The sequence below is a fragment of the Vigna umbellata genome, chromosome 5, assembly GCF_029865625.1.
Source record: "Vigna umbellata cultivar VRB3 chromosome 5, Vumbellata_1.0, whole genome shotgun sequence".
NCBI classification, from domain to species: Eukaryota; Viridiplantae; Streptophyta; class Magnoliopsida; order Fabales; family Fabaceae; genus Vigna; species Vigna umbellata.
In genome coordinates, this window is record NC_142169.1 from 31,161,631 (window position 1) to 31,178,228 (window position 16,598).

The 16,598-nt window shown below is 34.8% G+C and overlaps 3 protein-coding genes and 1 pseudogene across 3 annotated transcripts; 3 read left to right on the forward strand and 1 right to left on the reverse strand.

Annotated features, from left to right (window-relative positions):
* The first annotated feature begins 370 nt into the window (after positions 1 to 370).
* LOC148198126 (putative GTP diphosphokinase RSH1, chloroplastic) lies at positions 371 to 2,490 on the forward strand. The gene is made up of 8 exons (XM_088091829.1): positions 371 to 611; positions 819 to 1,012; positions 1,220 to 1,399; positions 1,512 to 1,577; positions 1,703 to 1,795; positions 1,888 to 2,019; positions 2,148 to 2,249; positions 2,332 to 2,490. Exons 1-8 carry the CDS (start codon positions 587 to 589, stop codon positions 2,464 to 2,466), a joined length of 927 nt encoding a protein of 308 aa, XP_087947955.1. The 5' UTR covers positions 371 to 586; the 3' UTR covers positions 2,467 to 2,490.
* An 861-nt stretch (positions 2,491 to 3,351) lies between these two features.
* Positions 3,352 to 5,264, forward strand: LOC148198127 (large ribosomal subunit protein eL18-like). Its single transcript, XM_088115086.1, has 5 exons — positions 3,352 to 3,505; positions 3,574 to 3,663; positions 3,744 to 3,872; positions 3,979 to 4,161; positions 4,911 to 5,264. The coding sequence occupies exons 1-5, from the start codon at positions 3,503 to 3,505 to the stop codon at positions 5,067 to 5,069; spliced, it is 564 nt and encodes a 187-aa protein (XP_087971212.1). The 5' UTR covers positions 3,352 to 3,502; the 3' UTR covers positions 5,070 to 5,264.
* A 726-nt stretch (positions 5,265 to 5,990) lies between these two features.
* On the reverse strand, positions 5,991 to 8,078 carry LOC148198128 (epoxide hydrolase 2-like). The gene is made up of 3 exons (XM_088115085.1): positions 7,552 to 8,078; positions 7,210 to 7,451; positions 5,991 to 6,419 (listed from the first exon to the last, which is right to left on the reverse strand). Exons 1-3 carry the CDS (start codon positions 8,014 to 8,016, stop codon positions 6,173 to 6,175), a joined length of 954 nt encoding a protein of 317 aa, XP_087971211.1. The 5' UTR covers positions 8,017 to 8,078; the 3' UTR covers positions 5,991 to 6,172.
* A 3,906-nt stretch (positions 8,079 to 11,984) lies between these two features.
* LOC124824319 (RING-H2 finger protein ATL5-like) lies at positions 11,985 to 12,919 on the forward strand (annotated as a pseudogene).
* Positions 12,920 to 16,598: the final 3,679 nt, after the last annotated feature.

The following is a 16,598-nucleotide window of genomic DNA, read 5'->3' on the forward strand; positions in this document are numbered from 1 at the left end:
TCTTAGGACCATCAATTATTATACACAGACAAGATTTAGTACTTCAAGAATCAACCATGTGTGGATAGGTTGAATAAAAGTTTAATAAAATCCCATTAACTATAGGCATAATGTAACTCATACAAATATTAAATCATGAAATTATGTGCATGTAAAATTATCATTAATGCCATTAAATACTTATTAATGTTTTGTGCATGATCAATATCTCTATGTATTTTGTTTGTTAGTTTGTTTTAGTTTTTTTTTGCTGTAAAACCCAATGAACTTAATTAATTATTGATTTATTCCCTTTTAATACAATAGAATATTAAATGTAAAAAAGAGACAGAGAAAAATATCTTTACGATATTGTGTGGCCTGTGCTAAACTCGATATCCCCTGGAAGCTGTGTTTGTTATCGCTCACACTTCTTTCGTCTCTCCCATTCTTTCATTTCTTATTTTCACAACACAATCACTCTCAGTCTCCAATTCCAATTCCCTCTCAATCCAAACCTCAATGACCCTTTCTTTCGCTACTTGCTTCCGATTCCGCACACTTTTGGGATTCAAGATTCAATGAGATTGCTCTCTTTTAATAAAACATGGCCTCTGCATCCTCCATGTCAGGTAAGTCTACTGAACCTGGGTTTAAACCTTCTTCTCCCAAATTCTTTCCACTCTGTTGATGCGTTTATTCTCTGTACCAATTCGCGGGTTTTAGATTCTTTAATTCTACTGAATGTGCCTATTAGCGCTTGGTTCATAAGCTCTTGTTTCTTTTGAGTGGAAGAGTTTTGCGAGTGTCGTTTTCTGAGTGAAGGTGTGGTGCTGCAGTTTCTTTAGAATGCGTGAATGCCTGCAAGCTGTGGAGAGGGGACGGAAGCGGAAAATTCGACTGTAGTCTTCTTTCCTGCGCATGGAAAGCTCCGAGGGTTCTCACTGGCTTTCTTGCGAGCACTGCTCATCCTCTTCACCAGTGTTCGGACTTGTACAAGGGACGTAATGGACGAAGGAACCGGTATAATTTTGTAAGTTTTTATGTTTCCCTTGGCCTTTCCAAGTTTGAGTGCTTTCAATTTTTTAATTGAATTAGAGATGCTGGTTTTTGGTATGAGAATGATTGATGGGTAATTTTCCTTCTTTTTTGACCTCTGTTGCATTCTGTGAGTCAGTATGGTTAGAAGAGATGTTTAAATCACTAACTAGGTTATCTGTTAATCTTGCAAAATTGGCAGGGATGTGAAGCTTTTAGTGTAGGTGGTTCGTGTTCCGATGAACCACTTGATATTGTTCTTTTTGAAGGATTGTCTAGGTCAAACATGTCTCAAGTTGCTCCCAGAAGAGGGCAATTATGTTGTTCTTCAGCCTTCCCTTCCAACACCGCCACTGACTTTTCCCCAAAAAGTTTGTGGGAGGTACAGTCCTGAATTTTGCATAATCATTTCTGTTGTTGATTATAGTTCTGTGAATGAGGATAACCTCTTTGATAGTGGCTGAGTCATATTACCTATCACATGATTGCCTCAGGATCTTAAACCTGCTATTTCATACCTGTCTTCAAAAGAACTGGAGTTAGTCCACAATGCTTTTATGGTAAGTTGATTAGCTGGAGAAGCTAGCCGGGCATGCCCTTTGTGGCAAAATAATTTCTTCGACACAGTAGGATTTACTTAATGTATTTATTTTGTTTTGTTTCTTTTTGTTCCTGGTTGTTACAGTTGGCGTTTAAAGCTCATGATGGTCAGAAAAGACGCAGCGGTGAACCCTTCATCATTCACCCTGTTGAGGTTGCACGTATTCTTGGAGAACTTGTGAGTAATGAAGAAATGTTTACTCTGCAAAATTTACATACTAAATGTGTTTAACAAAACAATTTTATTTATGGATCCAACCATTTGTCCAGGAACTTGATTGGGAATCAATTGCTGCCGGATTACTTCATGATACAGTTGAGGATACAAATGTTGTTACTTTTGAGAGGATAGAGGAGGAGTTTGGTGCTACCGTGCGCCACATTGTGGAAGGAGAGACCAAGGTACTTGTTATTCTTGAATCTTGATTGAAAAACGTTGATGGAAATCTAAAGTCTCCAATAGCTATAATGCCACATTCATAAATTTACCAAGTAAATTAAATGCACATAACATTCTAAATTCTAACTAGGTATCAAAACTTGGAAAGTTGAAGTATAAGAATGAAAATGATTCCGTTCAAGATGTGAAAGCAGAAGATCTTCGGCAAATGTTTCTAGCTATGACAGAGGAGGTGACCTAATATATTCTTGTCTGTTCCAAATGTGTTGTATATTGAAAGTGGTTTGGCAACTAATATATGTGTGTCATTTCAGGTTCGTGTTATAATTGTCAAATTAGCAGACAGGTTGCATAACATGCGTACACTATCGCATATGCCTCCACATAAACAGGTTAGGGCCACTGATTTGAAAGACTTTTTGTGCTCTGTTGGGAGGAAACTGTTATGACCATGCAGTGTTTTTTACTCTAAAACAATAATATAACATGAAAAGGGAATGGATGTTCTCACATAATTTTGTCGATCTCCCCTCTACATAACATTGAATAGGTGGGTCCCTATCAAAATTTGAGACTGTCTATAAAGAGATGCACACAATTTTCGATTGCCTTGTCATTTAAAAATCTAACTTGTAAAGATACATTCCCACCAATAGGACTTTGCAACAGTAAATTTAGGGACTTGGATAGAAATATTGTGTATTAGCAACGTGAACCGGACTATGAAACTGAGATTCATATATCCATCTTGTCAAATATTTGTTAATTATCAATGTCTTGAAACCAAAGATGAATTTCATTGTTATGAAGAATTATTTTTGTCGAGTGGCCTTTACTGCATTCCATTATTGTCTTGAAACTAAAGATGAATTTCATTGTTATGAATAATTATCTTTTTTGGGTGGCCTTTGCTTCATTCCATTATTGTCATTGATTTTCCTAAAAACATGACATAATGTAATGGTACTNCAGTAGACTGTGTTCTTTAACCAAGAATTCAAACTTTAATATAATCATGTTGGCATGAAATAATTCTCTTATAAAAAGTAAACAATATTTAATTGTTAAAATAAATGAGATTTTTTCTTAAAATGAGTAAAAACCACTTATTTTTAAAATAACCAGGTTAGACAAATACATAAAAATATTTATTTATTGTACAAGTGCCTAAAAAAACACAATGAAAGTGATATCTATAACAATATACAAAGCAAAAGAGTGTAATATAATTGAGAATTAAATAAGAAATATGATAATAAAATATAGAAAATACAAAATTTCATTTTAGAAATAAGTTCATAAAAAAAATAATAAGGTTTGGGATTCGCTAAACGGGTCGTGCGCGTAACCCGAATTGAGTCTGGGCTTTTAACTTTGCGAAAAAGTGATAAATAAATTCATCAGACCCTCTCCAAAACCCTAGCACAAATTTTTCCTTGGTGACGGCATCAGCAGCAGCGTCGGCGGCGAGAAGCTACATTCGCAATGGTACATTTCTCAAAGCTGTTACAATCCATTAGAAAGTTTCTCTGACTTTGTGTTGAACTGAATTACAGGGGATCGATTTGAAGGCAGGAGGTAAGTCCAAAAAGACCAAGCGAACCGCCCCAAAATCCGATGATATTTACCTCAAGCTCCTCGTCAAGGTACCTTTTTATTTTTTTCCTGCATGACTGTGAACGAACGAACAAGGGTTTTGGATTTGAAATGTTCGCCATGTTTTTAGTTGTACCGTTTTCTTGTTCGGAGGACTGGGAGTAATTTCAATGCCGTCATTCTCAAGCGTCTTTTCATGAGCAAGGTCAACAAGCCTCCGCTATCCCTCTCCAGATTGATCCGTTACACCAAGGGAAAGGTTGAAACCTATCTCTTCTCTTCATTCGTTCCATTTAATCGTTATTTTTTTCTCATTTGAGGTCACAAGCAAATTGGCGTTGATGTCTTGGTATTTATTTCATTAGGAGGATAAGATAGCTGTGGTCGTTGGGGCCGTGACCGATGATATTCGTGTGTACGAGGTGCCTGCTCTGAAGGTAGCAGCACTGAGGTTCACTGAAACTGCCAGAGCTAGAATTGAGAAAGTTGGCGGGGAATGTCTCACCTTTGATCAACTGGCTCTTAGAGCTCCTCTCGGCCAAAACACGGTATGATTATACTATTTCTCTTTCCGTGTATTTTTCTATGAAATGTAAGATTTAATTATCGGTCTAGTTCTCACGAGTTCAGACAGTAGGGACTGAAAGAGATTAAAATGGTATGTATAGAAACTAGAAAGGATTAAAATGAAAATTGTGTTTAGGGATTAAAATTAATGATTTTTATACATAGGGATCAAATTGTGTAGTATGTATAACTATAAGAAGCAAATGAGTAATTAAACCCACATAAAGTTGTTAGCACAAGTAGTTTGGCATTTTGGTTCTTTAACCAAGGTATGGGATTCAATCTGTGTCTTGGGTATGGAGTCGCAACTAGATTGGTATGAAGTTCATCTAAATAGGTTTTAAGGCTCTACTTAACCTTTGTTAGGTTTTATGTCATAATTGCTATGCTCTTAGTAGTTTAGAAGCTTTGCTTACGGGACCAAAGAATAGCAATGACTCTAATTAGTAAACTTCACATCACTATATTTTATCGTAGTAAAACTTCTGTTGCCCTTTAGTTTTGGCTGCTAAACAAATTAGCAATTTTTGAATAGTGACATAAAGTTTACTAATCAGTATCGTTTTTGTTTGGGGATCCAGTATTCTTGCTCTTTCATCTTTATTATTGGAGGAAGAAAAAAATAATAATGCAAAGTCTGCCTTTTCCTTGCCAGGGGGGGGGGGGGGGGGGGAAGGGTTATGGAGGGTGTATCTCAGAAGCTTACCTTTGTTTTTGAATGGTGTTTCAGGTTCTTCTTAGAGGTCCTAAGAATGCTCGCGAGGCCGTCAAGCACTTTGGACCGGCTCCTGGTGTGCCCCATAGCCACACCAAGCCCTATGTCCGTTCAAAGGGACGGAAATTTGAGCGGGCCAGAGGGAGAAGGAATAGCAGAGGCTTTAGAGTTTGAGTTTTGTAGCTCAAACATGAAGGAATTTTCCTCTTACCTTGTGATCATTATGTATTGTTTTCTCGTGTTTTTTGAACAATCGTTAATTTTAGTTTTTACTTCTCCTTCCAAGGGAAAAATATTGAAGCTCCTTCCCCGAACAATTTTGTTCTAGCAAACTACTTTTGAGAGGATTAATGAGTAATTATTTGCCTACTTAAGATGTGTTTACGGCAGGATCTCGACTGATCTTTGTTTTATGACGCCCGTATTTTACTCCTGCTAAGGAGGAGTTTAGTTTTGAATATATTCATAGGTGTTGCAATTTGGTCTCAAATTCTCTAGCACGATTTAAGCACGATTTTTTAAGAATGTTAAAAACCATTTCAGTAATATAATCCCAGTTGACTGAATGTTTTGCTGGTGAAAGAGTTCAAATCTCAGTTGATACCAGAGGAACATTTTTCTTTCCATGACATGACATTGAAAAAGTAGGGAAACTTTCAAATCAAATTCAACTTAAGTATCGGGGTTTCGTTTGATACGTTATATTGTATCACATTGTTGCTTGAGAACAAATAATGACTATATATATCAAATTAAAAGAGGAATTAAGTTTACTCTTGTTATTGGAACTTTATTATTAGAACGTACTTTAGTCTGTTTAGTATATTACTAAATAAGATTTTTTTGTGGATTACGAATTGTAAGAGGTTTTAATTTTTCGTTACAGCGCATTTAAATACACAGAAGGGAGGGGTTATTATTTACTGTTATACCTCGTCTTGTTAGAAGTTCAAACTTGGTGAACTAACAATCTAGCTTTCGGGAAACGTTTAAACATCATTGAGGCACATTTTTGTTCTGTGTTGTATGCTTTTGGATACTAGAACATCCCTTTGCAATATTTCAAACAGATTCCTTAACAAAAGCTGTGCGAACTGAAAGATAACTTAGCTTTTGATAGTATTAGTTCATCGATCTGAAACATTTTTCTTGAACTATACTGCCATTTCAACCCCATTTTATTTTGACACTGTTACTGCAATTGTCAGTCGCTAGGGGGTGGGGGTTGGGTTTTAATTTGCGTTTGAGTTCTTTCACATAATATACTTGTGCAAGGATTAAAATTTCTTGATGAAGTCGTATATATGGGCGCTGATCTCTTCTGGCCTTTCCTCATTTATAAAGTGAGCTACTCCTTCCATCACGACCAATTCTTGCAAAAACGGTACGTCTCTCTTAAAGCCACCATTATGTATATACTCCTTCACACCTGGAGTGTTATATGTAATGTCAAGGTCTCCCACAATAAACTTGACCGGTACCTTAATCTGTACTCTAGTCCATGCTGCCGTGAGCTCCCAGGTTCTGCACACAAAACGAAATTTACCTTACCAGACTACAAACACATCCTTCAACGAACTAATTATTTTCTGAACTCTTTAATTGTACATGCATACATACAGTTCTACAAACCAGGTTCAGTCACTGCATCTGAAGTAACTTATTAAAGCAATTCCTAAAAATTAAGCTAAATTGCTATTGAAGATTGAAAATAAACATAAAAATACACTCACCTACTCTTCCATGTCATTTTCTTCTTATGTCTCTTTGTTTTCCACAGTAACACTTTCGAAATCTGACATTTTCTCTTAAAATTTAAAACTTAGGATAGGACCTAACTGAGCCCAACAAAAGCGGCTGTAAGGTGTCTAACCAAACCTTGTATTACCCATATCTTTAATAGACGTGGGATCTCACACCCTAGGCCTACGATTAGATGTCGAAGCGTGAAACATGTAGGTGACCACCACCCACAGCTAGGAATAAACATCTAGATTCTAGAGCACATACATAGTCAAATAAGAAGAACATACCCAATAATCGAATTTAAACAATAGACATTGGTCATGTTTATTGTTGGGGGAGAGCTCAACATGCTCTCTCTCATTCATCAATTTTTTTGTTCCTTTTTTTTCTTTCATTCTATACACCCCGTGTGGATACGTATATCAGTGTTCTAAATATTAATAATTGGGAACAATATATTCATAATCAGTTCAAGATCATTTGAAGTCACGTATACTAAAATAATTATTTCAGTCACATGTACAAAATAGGAGCTTGAACTATATACGAGGAACCAGAAGAAACTCACAGGTCCATGGCGCGATAGTAGTTGAGCCCACCAGTGAAACCTTTCTGTTCAAATTTGCTAGCATAATAATTGACGTCTTCTTCAGACAGCCACGATGGTAGAGCAACATGAAGGTCAGGTGAACCACCAAATCCTATCTCTTTAGGCACACTGGGTGGACGTGGATCACGAGAAACAAGAAAATTCTTTATTATCCTCGCAGCACCAGCACGAGCAAATTCCTCTTCAACCTCCCCAGGTTTCTGCAGCACGACAAAATATCAAAGCTCTACACATTAACTTCACTCGTATCTTTGAAATTTGTGAAGATAAGGAGGAGTTGACTGAGTGGATTCATTTTACCTGAAACCTGCAGATATAGTAATCATCGCCCATCATGGCCCTTAAGCTCTGAATGGGCTTTCGTTTAGGGTTCCTGGGGCGGAACACGACACTCATGTTGACTAGGGCTTTCACACGATCGGGCCTCAACAAGCAGAAATACCAGGCTACGGAAGCCCCCCAGTCATGACCCACCAAAAACACTTGGTCGATGCCCAGAGCATCGAGAAGCCCAACGAGGTCGGCCACGATGTGGAGGGCGGAGTAAGAAGAAGCGGAGGGCGGGGCGTCGGTGTCACCGTAGCCGCGGAGGTCGGGGGCGATTGCTCGGTAGCCCACGGCCGAGAGCGACAGAAGCTGGTGACGCCACGTGTACCATAGTTCCGGGAAGCCGTGGAGGAACAGAACCACTGGGCCTGACCCAATTGATGCCACGTGCATATTTATTCCATTGGTACTCACCATTCTGTGCTCTATTTTCTCCATTTCTTTCTCTTCACTCTATCTTTCTCAATTTTTCTACTTCAAATGGTGTTGCAGGGAATTTAGGTAAGTGGAGAATGAGAAGATAATTTTTCTTTTCCTTTTCGAAATGATTTTGCGTGTAATGATGTAATCCAAGACGATCCAATTCTACCTTTCAAATCTGATTCCAAAATTCTCCGCGGCTCTCAAAGTCAAGAAATCATGCCTCTGCTCACTGATCCAGATAAGTGTAATTTTAATATTATTTTTTATATTAATTTGTGAGTGTAATTCTTGTAAATTAATCTATGAAAATACTTTTTAAAATTAATTTATCATTTACTAAATAAGTGATAATTCGTTGATTACTTTCTTTACAGAATATGTGATTAGAGTGTTGATACATCACAAACAATATTCATATTCCATGAATTTTTCCCAAATTTCATATTTTTTTGTTAGGGTTTCTTTGAAGAAAATGAGAAAGTTAATATTTAAACACAGCAACTTGGAAAATATTTAGTGACCTATTTTCTTGCTTAAAAATAAATTTAATTTACTACTTTTCAGAATTGAATATCACTAAGTAATGTTTAAGAAACATATTAGCAGAACTAGAAGATGTAAATGACAATTGCTTTCTTAGATGGGCTAGCTCATTTATTCGTTTGGATTGGGAGGCCCAAAACTTGACACAATGACAACCTTGTAAAAGAGGCGAATTTCACAGTACGTAGTGGTATCATTAGTTTTATAGCAGTATCTAAAAATGATATTTTTAACTACTGTTTTGTTTTATTGCTAAGATTTTCGACAGTATAGGAGACAAAGGTGCATAAATCACCAACGTAACAAGACTGATTGACATATAATCCTATATTCCTTAGAGATTCCATTTTAGATTTATCGATATCTGGAAAAGATATTTGTTGACAGCTATGATCTATTTTAAGAAACTAGTTTCAAAGATGCATTGTAGTTTCCACAAATATCAAAGACAGCATCTGCTAATTTGGAGCATTATAATAGTTTATAGCAAAACAATAGTGGGAATGGAATAATTGAAATGCCTTTTTTCAGTTAGTAGATGTTTCGGTTCCGAATTGGCCACTGGCACAATCATGGTGTGGGGTGGGGGATCTCACTGCATGAACAAAATGAGTCGTGTTACAAACACATTAGTGCACCATCTTTCATTATCTTGGAGAATCAGAATCCAAAAAGACTCTCACACTCTCACTTCACATTTGCTCCCTTGCTTTTTACTTTACATTCTGCCTTTTCTGCACTTTCTCATCCAAATTCTAACGAATACACATTTTGGTTTCTCTGTGGAATCTCAATCATAATCAGTAAATTATAAAAAATGCTTCAAAGTTTTCTTTTTTCTTTTTTCCTGAAAATTGTGACTTTCCAGCCAAACGGTGCACTGAATCATAAGGAACTTTTGTAGCAAGCTTGATCAGTGGCAGTGATTTTTTTTATGATTTGTATATAGTGACATTCCCACAGATTCTGATCCAACCCCAGTGGATTGGATCATCCTGTTGTCTATATTATGTTGTTTTTAAGTAGAGGAGTATCTACAACTGGCAGATAAATTTGCAGAATTTGGCTTTATACTTTGGAACCACGTTTCTGTGTGAAATTCTCAAGTATTGAGTCTTCATTTACAAGCATTCACTGATTGCATTGAATTTTACCTGTACCAAATTCGATTCTTGTACTCTAGAAGGCGGAAAGCAGAAAACGAGCTATGCTATTAGTTCTAAGATTAGAAAAAGGAATTGGTGTTTCAGAATATGGCAAGACCTGAAATTTTATTCTGCATATTTAGTATCTGATTGTGCGTCTGACATATTATTGCTTGTAAAATAATCTAGCTGCAAAAAAGAAAATGACAGGAGTTTTATTTAAAGCTAAATCCACTAGTTAATATTGGACAGTGTGTTACATTTTGTCAGTATGCAGCAAGAGGCACACAGAGTATTTGACGAGGATTAGAACAAATTGATGTTTTGAAAATATTATTTTGGTGCTGCATTATTATTGGGTTTGAAAAGAATAGTTGGATTAACACTACTTGTATTTGGTTATCTTTTGTTAACTACATGTGGTTTGAAAGCAATCAAATCGACTGAAAAGATTTGGAATGCTCACTGAAGTGCCCATTCATTTGTGGTTTTCTAGCAAATGCGCCAAGCAACAACTTGTGCTTTCTTTAATCCCTTTTTCTTCTTGTCCCACACCTTGGATTTGTTTTTCATTTTTCTTCTCTTTTAACACAACTTGCGCATGAACAAAGGTTCAAAATTCTATCCGAATGACCATATACAAATATTATATAAACGCTTTCTATGTTTTCACATTTGCTCACAGTCCTGTGGCATGTAATTTTTTTGCCGGAAAAAAACCAATCAAACGTGATGAAGAGAGAAAGAGAGAGAATTGTCAATGCGTTACTTTTTGGATTAAAGCTCCAAGTGGTAGTAGTAATACTCTGTTTGGAGTGGATTGTTAGTAGTGGCACATCAGCCAAATAAGCACAATCCACATAATTTTGCAGATCCCTTTTGCCTAATAAGACATTCAGGAACGTCAAATTCTACTTTTATTTCCCAACTCTGGCATGGCTGTAGATGCATAGATTGTGATGTACCTGAGAAGTGACGTGCCACTTGATCGATCTTGACATGCTTAGTGACACAGAAATCGGTTCTTTATCTTTGCAGCATATAATAACTCTTCAAATCAAAAGTAAAAGGTTAAAGCAACTCATAAAGAGACAGCGAATGCCTTACATCCAGGAGGCCACGGAAACATCTTGAATGGATAAATAGTAATACTAATGCTAACTTTCATATAAGCTTACTCCTTTAATGTTCACAGAATAAAATATTCGACCATAATGTTCAACGAAGCCGACCTAAGACTCAAGTTACAATTTTGATTCTACTAAATAGTTGGTATGTTGCAGAAAGAGGAAAATCTCCACGAATATCAGGAGGAGGAATGAGCCTCAGGGAAGGGAGCACGTAGGCTAAACTCGACCATTGATATGCGTACCAATTAGTTGAGAGTATGCGTGTGAGATAAGTGATGATTGTATTTATGACCTAGTGCCTTGCATTTCATATTGTTAGGTGAATTGTTTCACTTTTTCAGAACAACTGCTACTGCCCGACATAACCTTAGCCAGAAAAACCAGAGAATAAAACTAACAATAATAATTTCAAGTATCCCAAAATCTTCATAATTTGATAAGAGCCCACAAAATTTAAAATAAAGAAACAATCCAAAATTTGAAGGGATAGGATTAAGTCACGGGTGATAGCTTGATGCAGAAAGATTTATACTTATTAATGGGTAATTAGTTATGTTCGGGAAGAGGATTGTTGAAGAGTTGGGTTGGGACATGCACCATCATGAAAATCCTAACGTGTGACCATGTCTCTTTCCTGAGATGCTGAAAGAAACAGTCAACGAAGATCACATGGAAAAATTGAAAAGAGATGAAAATCTTTTTAACTTCTTTTCTTTTTATATTTAGTGAATAAACTTAAATTAAGGATATGTTTTAAATCTTATTTTATCCTTGCCGCATATTTCGCTATAGTTTTTATTCTCAAAATCCAGTAATATTAATTTAATTTTGATAAAGACAGGATAAAGATTGATAATTTTTATTTTCCAAAATTGAAATACAGTACTATTTTATTATTAATATAAATAAAAATAGATTAAGAAATATTATTTAAATTAAAAGATATTATGGTTTAACGAAAAATCACGATAATATGTTTCAGCACATCTATTTACTTTTTTTGTATGTGTGACGGTTATTTTTTATCTACAATATTTACATATACTTATCTTTTTATCGCGTTATTGTTCATCATGTCTACTATTTTCTCTTTTATCTTTCAGTCTTTTGATAGTCCTATATAAGTCAAAAATGATAGATAAACATTGTAACAGAAATTGTGATAAAAATTGGATGAAGATGTTGGTAAGAATATAAAGTTTAAAGTAATAATAAATAAATATATGACCAGTGGTTGCACATATTATATATACGCAGTGGCAGATATCGATCTGATCCAATAAAATAAAAATCCCTCCTTTTACAGACGCAGTTTCAGACATATCAGAGAGCTTTCACTCTTCTTCTCAATCATGACTATGGAGCCCGACATTGAATCCAAGTACACACACAACGGAAAGGTTATGGTGGGCACTGCCATTCTCCTCTTCCTTCTCATAATCTTCATCATTCTCTTCAACGCCTACGTCCGCTTCTGCCGCCGTCGGCGCCGCGCTCTCTTGTCCCATTCCCTTCTGACCACCTCCTTCCCCGAGCCCTGTCTCGATCCTTCCGTCATCAAGTCCCTTCCCACTTTTTCCTTCTCCGCAGCCGTCCATCGCTCTCTCCAGGAATGCGCCGTGTGCCTGTCGGAGTTCGCCGATGGTGATAAAGTCCGCGTGCTCCCCAACTGTAAGCATGGTTTCCACACCCACTGCATCGACGCCTGGTTCGCCTCTCACTCCACGTGTCCTCTGTGCCGAACTCCGGCCCAACCGGCCAAGGGTTGCTCTGACGATGAAGCCGGTTCAGTTCCCGTTTCGGAAGCGGACGAGGGTTGTTCTTCGTCTTTGGGTCCCCCAATTGCGTGTCCGAGAAAGGCGTTGGATGTGGTGATAGAGGTGGGAGATCTGGAAAGAGATTTGAATCCTGCAACGGAAGATGACGGATTCAGATCCTCATTGAAGAGGTTTTGTAACGCTTAAGCGAGTCAATGCTAGGCTTTATCATAATCTAATCCCTGAATTTGGTTTTAATCTGTGAATCTAAAATCACTGAAATCTCAAATCTCAGTTGAATTTGGTTACTAATGCACATTTGGACCATTCTAATTTTCGATTATTTTACCTTTTTGTGTGTATTTTATTAAAAGCAAAAAGAAAAAAGATATTGATTTTTGTGAGTCAAGTAAGTAATTTATATTAAGTTTTGATAGAAAGTATTTTGTAAACATAAATTGTTTCACTTTAACTAAAAATAATAATATAAAAAGTATGGGAGGACGCATATGCTTAAATTTAAAAGTAGGTAGGTAGGTTGTCTCTATTTTTTAACATGTTTTTTTTTTAATTTGTTTACAATTTATTATTAAATATGGAGAATTATTAGATAAGTTATGAAACCTTCACAATAATACTTTTTTTAATAATTTTAAACTATACAAATAACATTAAAAATATATTCGAAAATAATGTGTTCTTAATGTTTCTCTGTTGAAAAGTCAATGAGAATCCAATAAAGAGTCTTTCAAGGCAATTCTTCTGTACATGCATGATAAATCTGTATTTTTCAGTTAATAAGTTTTAATAATAATAATAATAATAATAATTCTTTCAAAATAACAGTAATAATAGTGAGAAGAAAAATATAATTCAAACATTTTAAGTAGAGGAGAAGAAGGGAATGGAATGGGACGTTATGGTAATTATAAGTGAATACTTGAACGCTGAATATTTTATTAACATATAATATTTTTTTTATTACGTTATACAATACACACACACACACATATATATATATATATATATATATATATATATATATATATATATATATATATATATATATATATATATATTCATTCTGGTTCTTTCTTCAGTATTATATTTAGAATACATATGGTTAAATTTATGTACATTTATTTCATTTTTTCATTTTCCTTTTCCTGTAAAAAAAATTGTCAATAGATATGATTTGTCAAATTAGGCTCATAAAATGCTCGCCCAGACAAGACTATTAGGGTGCAGTAAAAAAATTACAATTCAATATCAACTAGAAAAATGCCAATAGCATATACTTTTCAATCATTTTTTATTTTTTATTTATATTTTTAAAATCTATGAAATTATGAGAAAGTTTTATTACAAACTCAAATTTATTAATTATATATTTAAAATCAAATTTAATTGATAATAAAACTATTCAACGATTTTGAAGATGTGTTGATAGTAATCATGGACTAAGTTAACAATATTCTAAAACTGAAATGGGCTGATCCGAATGAATATTGGGCTTTGATTGCCAACACTAAAGGTGTCCGGCGTTTCACCATGCATCTCCAAGGTTTCATCCTACGTCTTCAAATCCCATAAATACCCTTATAATTAATTAGAGTTCAGATTCTTCAAAGAAATTGAGGAAGATTTTTATTGAACTTATTCGTTGGAGGCGGTGGCAGGCAGTTGAAGGTAAATGTATTGACATTAGAAGTAGGAAAGTGTTTTTTTTCTAAGATTATGACATCAAACAGGTGCTATAAAAGAAAAATCGGATTTTGAAATCCGATGTTGTACCTCTAGTATTTCCATTTCCGAAGCATACCCTGTTTTCTTTAGCATTTTGATAGCCGAGAATCGTTCGTCGACGCACAGGCTTTAACAAGCTGTGTGTAAAGGTGTCTCTGCTGTTCATTTGTTGGGTGTTGCTCCCTCTACCACCATATTTTTTTCCTTTCACTTTCTTTTTACTACTTTGTCCTTCAATAAAATTTTATTTTTAAGATTATTATTTTTTAGTTTTATCCATTCAGAACATATTTCACTAATAACCTATTGTAGTCGTACATGAGTAAAATACTTTTCTTTCATTTTAATATTATATTTCTTCCTCTCTTTCTTTCTCGTTGTGAGATACTACAAGTTGCAAAGATTGGTGGAAAGAATTATCAAACAGTCTCCCTCTCGTGCGTGGAGTCGTGCAATGCGTGTCGTGCAATGCGTGTCGTGCTTCCTCGTATTCGAATAAACCTTAAAATAAAACCCTAAATAAAAAACGTAAACGGAGGTGACATCCTTCAACAGATGTCAATATCCGTTTCGTTTTACCTTAAACGGATTCCGTTGAAGGATGTCACCTCCGTTTAAATGTTACGTTTTTTATTTTAAAGTTTGTTGTATTAGGGGACATCCGTTGAAGGATGTCACCTCCGTTGATGTATATTTCTTCACGCTGGTTGATGCTCTGGATGCTCCTCGATGTTCCTTCATACCACGGTGGCGACACTCCTTCACACTACGGCGGCAATGGAAACTTTCAAACCAAAAAAAAAATCTGTGAAGAAAGAAAAATGGAAGTGCGGGAGGTGAAGAGGTGAAACGAAAATGGAGAAAGGGAAAGAGAGTTCCTCCGTGGATGAGGGCTGAGAAAGTAAAATTAGGGTTTCAAATTATTTAAAATAAGGTAAAAGTAAAAATCTTTTTAACTTAAAAATATAATTGTATTTAAAATAATGTGAGGAGGTGAAGGAAATATAGGGTGGTGGTGGGGAGCAACACTTTCATTTGTTAAACTTGCTGACGTTTACCCATCATGATCAACCATCTCAAGGTTCTTTTTATTTTCTCTGTCTTGGTTCCTTGTTGTGGCTGAAGTCAGAAACAAAAGAAAGCACAAACACAATATTGGTGTTCATCATCTTAGCCATGAGCCCCTCCTTCCCGAGTACCAAGACCAAAAATCATAATTTTCTCAAGACCAGAACACATTAATTTTTAAGTTTATTAGATTATTTTTTATTTTATATTTTAATTATAAATTTTTAATTTATTCTGTTAGTTTTTCATTTTGTTAAAATTTTCAAATTGTATGACTTTTTTAAATTATTTTAAAAAAATGGTATATAAAATTGATATCAAAATTTCGAATGATTTTTTAGGTACTTATGTATTATTATTTTGGTATTTATTTTTAAATTTATTAGATAATTTATAATTGTTTAATTTATTGTATTAGTTTATAATTTTATAATTTAATTATAGATTTTGAATTTATTAATTTTTTTTATGATTAAAATTTTAATTATATATTAACTAATTATAAATTAAAAGAGAGTAAAGAAGAAGAATGAAATCCAACGCAGGGAGATGCCAAAATGTGAGAGAGAAACATAAAAGTGAAACTAAAACTGGTCAAGAATATTTGACTATATTCTTTTCAGTTTTTTATAAATTAAAACCAATTAAAAATGTTTTTAATTAGGGGTGAAATAGGCATTTTGTTAAATTTTTGGAGGTGTATGATGAAACTCTTGGAGGTGTAGGGGGTGAAGCCCTCGAGGTGTCCTTCTTCCCAGCCCATATTTCTAAGTTCACTCTGATAGTTTCATGAATTTTTCTTCTTCTCAAAAATACCTTCGATACTCTTATTTAAAAAATACTTGTACCTTCTTAGGTAGTAACTTGATATCTATTTTTGTATTCATTATGTACCTAAGAGTACACAATAGGGAAACATATTCATCTTTTCTATAATTCTTTAGTGCATTCTTACGAATATTTGAAAGCTTGTCATGTTAATGTAAAACCAATTTTTAAATTTAAGTATCTAATCTTAAATACTTAGAGTTGTACCATTGTTGAATAATTTTTCTTATTGATTTAAGTTGTTTAGAGAGTTAAATATTTTTTCTAACCGAAAACAAAATATTAAAATTTAAAGAGACGAAGATAATAAATAAATATATAAAAATAAACGAGCTTCGACTATAAAGATATAATAGTAACTACTTGTACAAGAATAATCT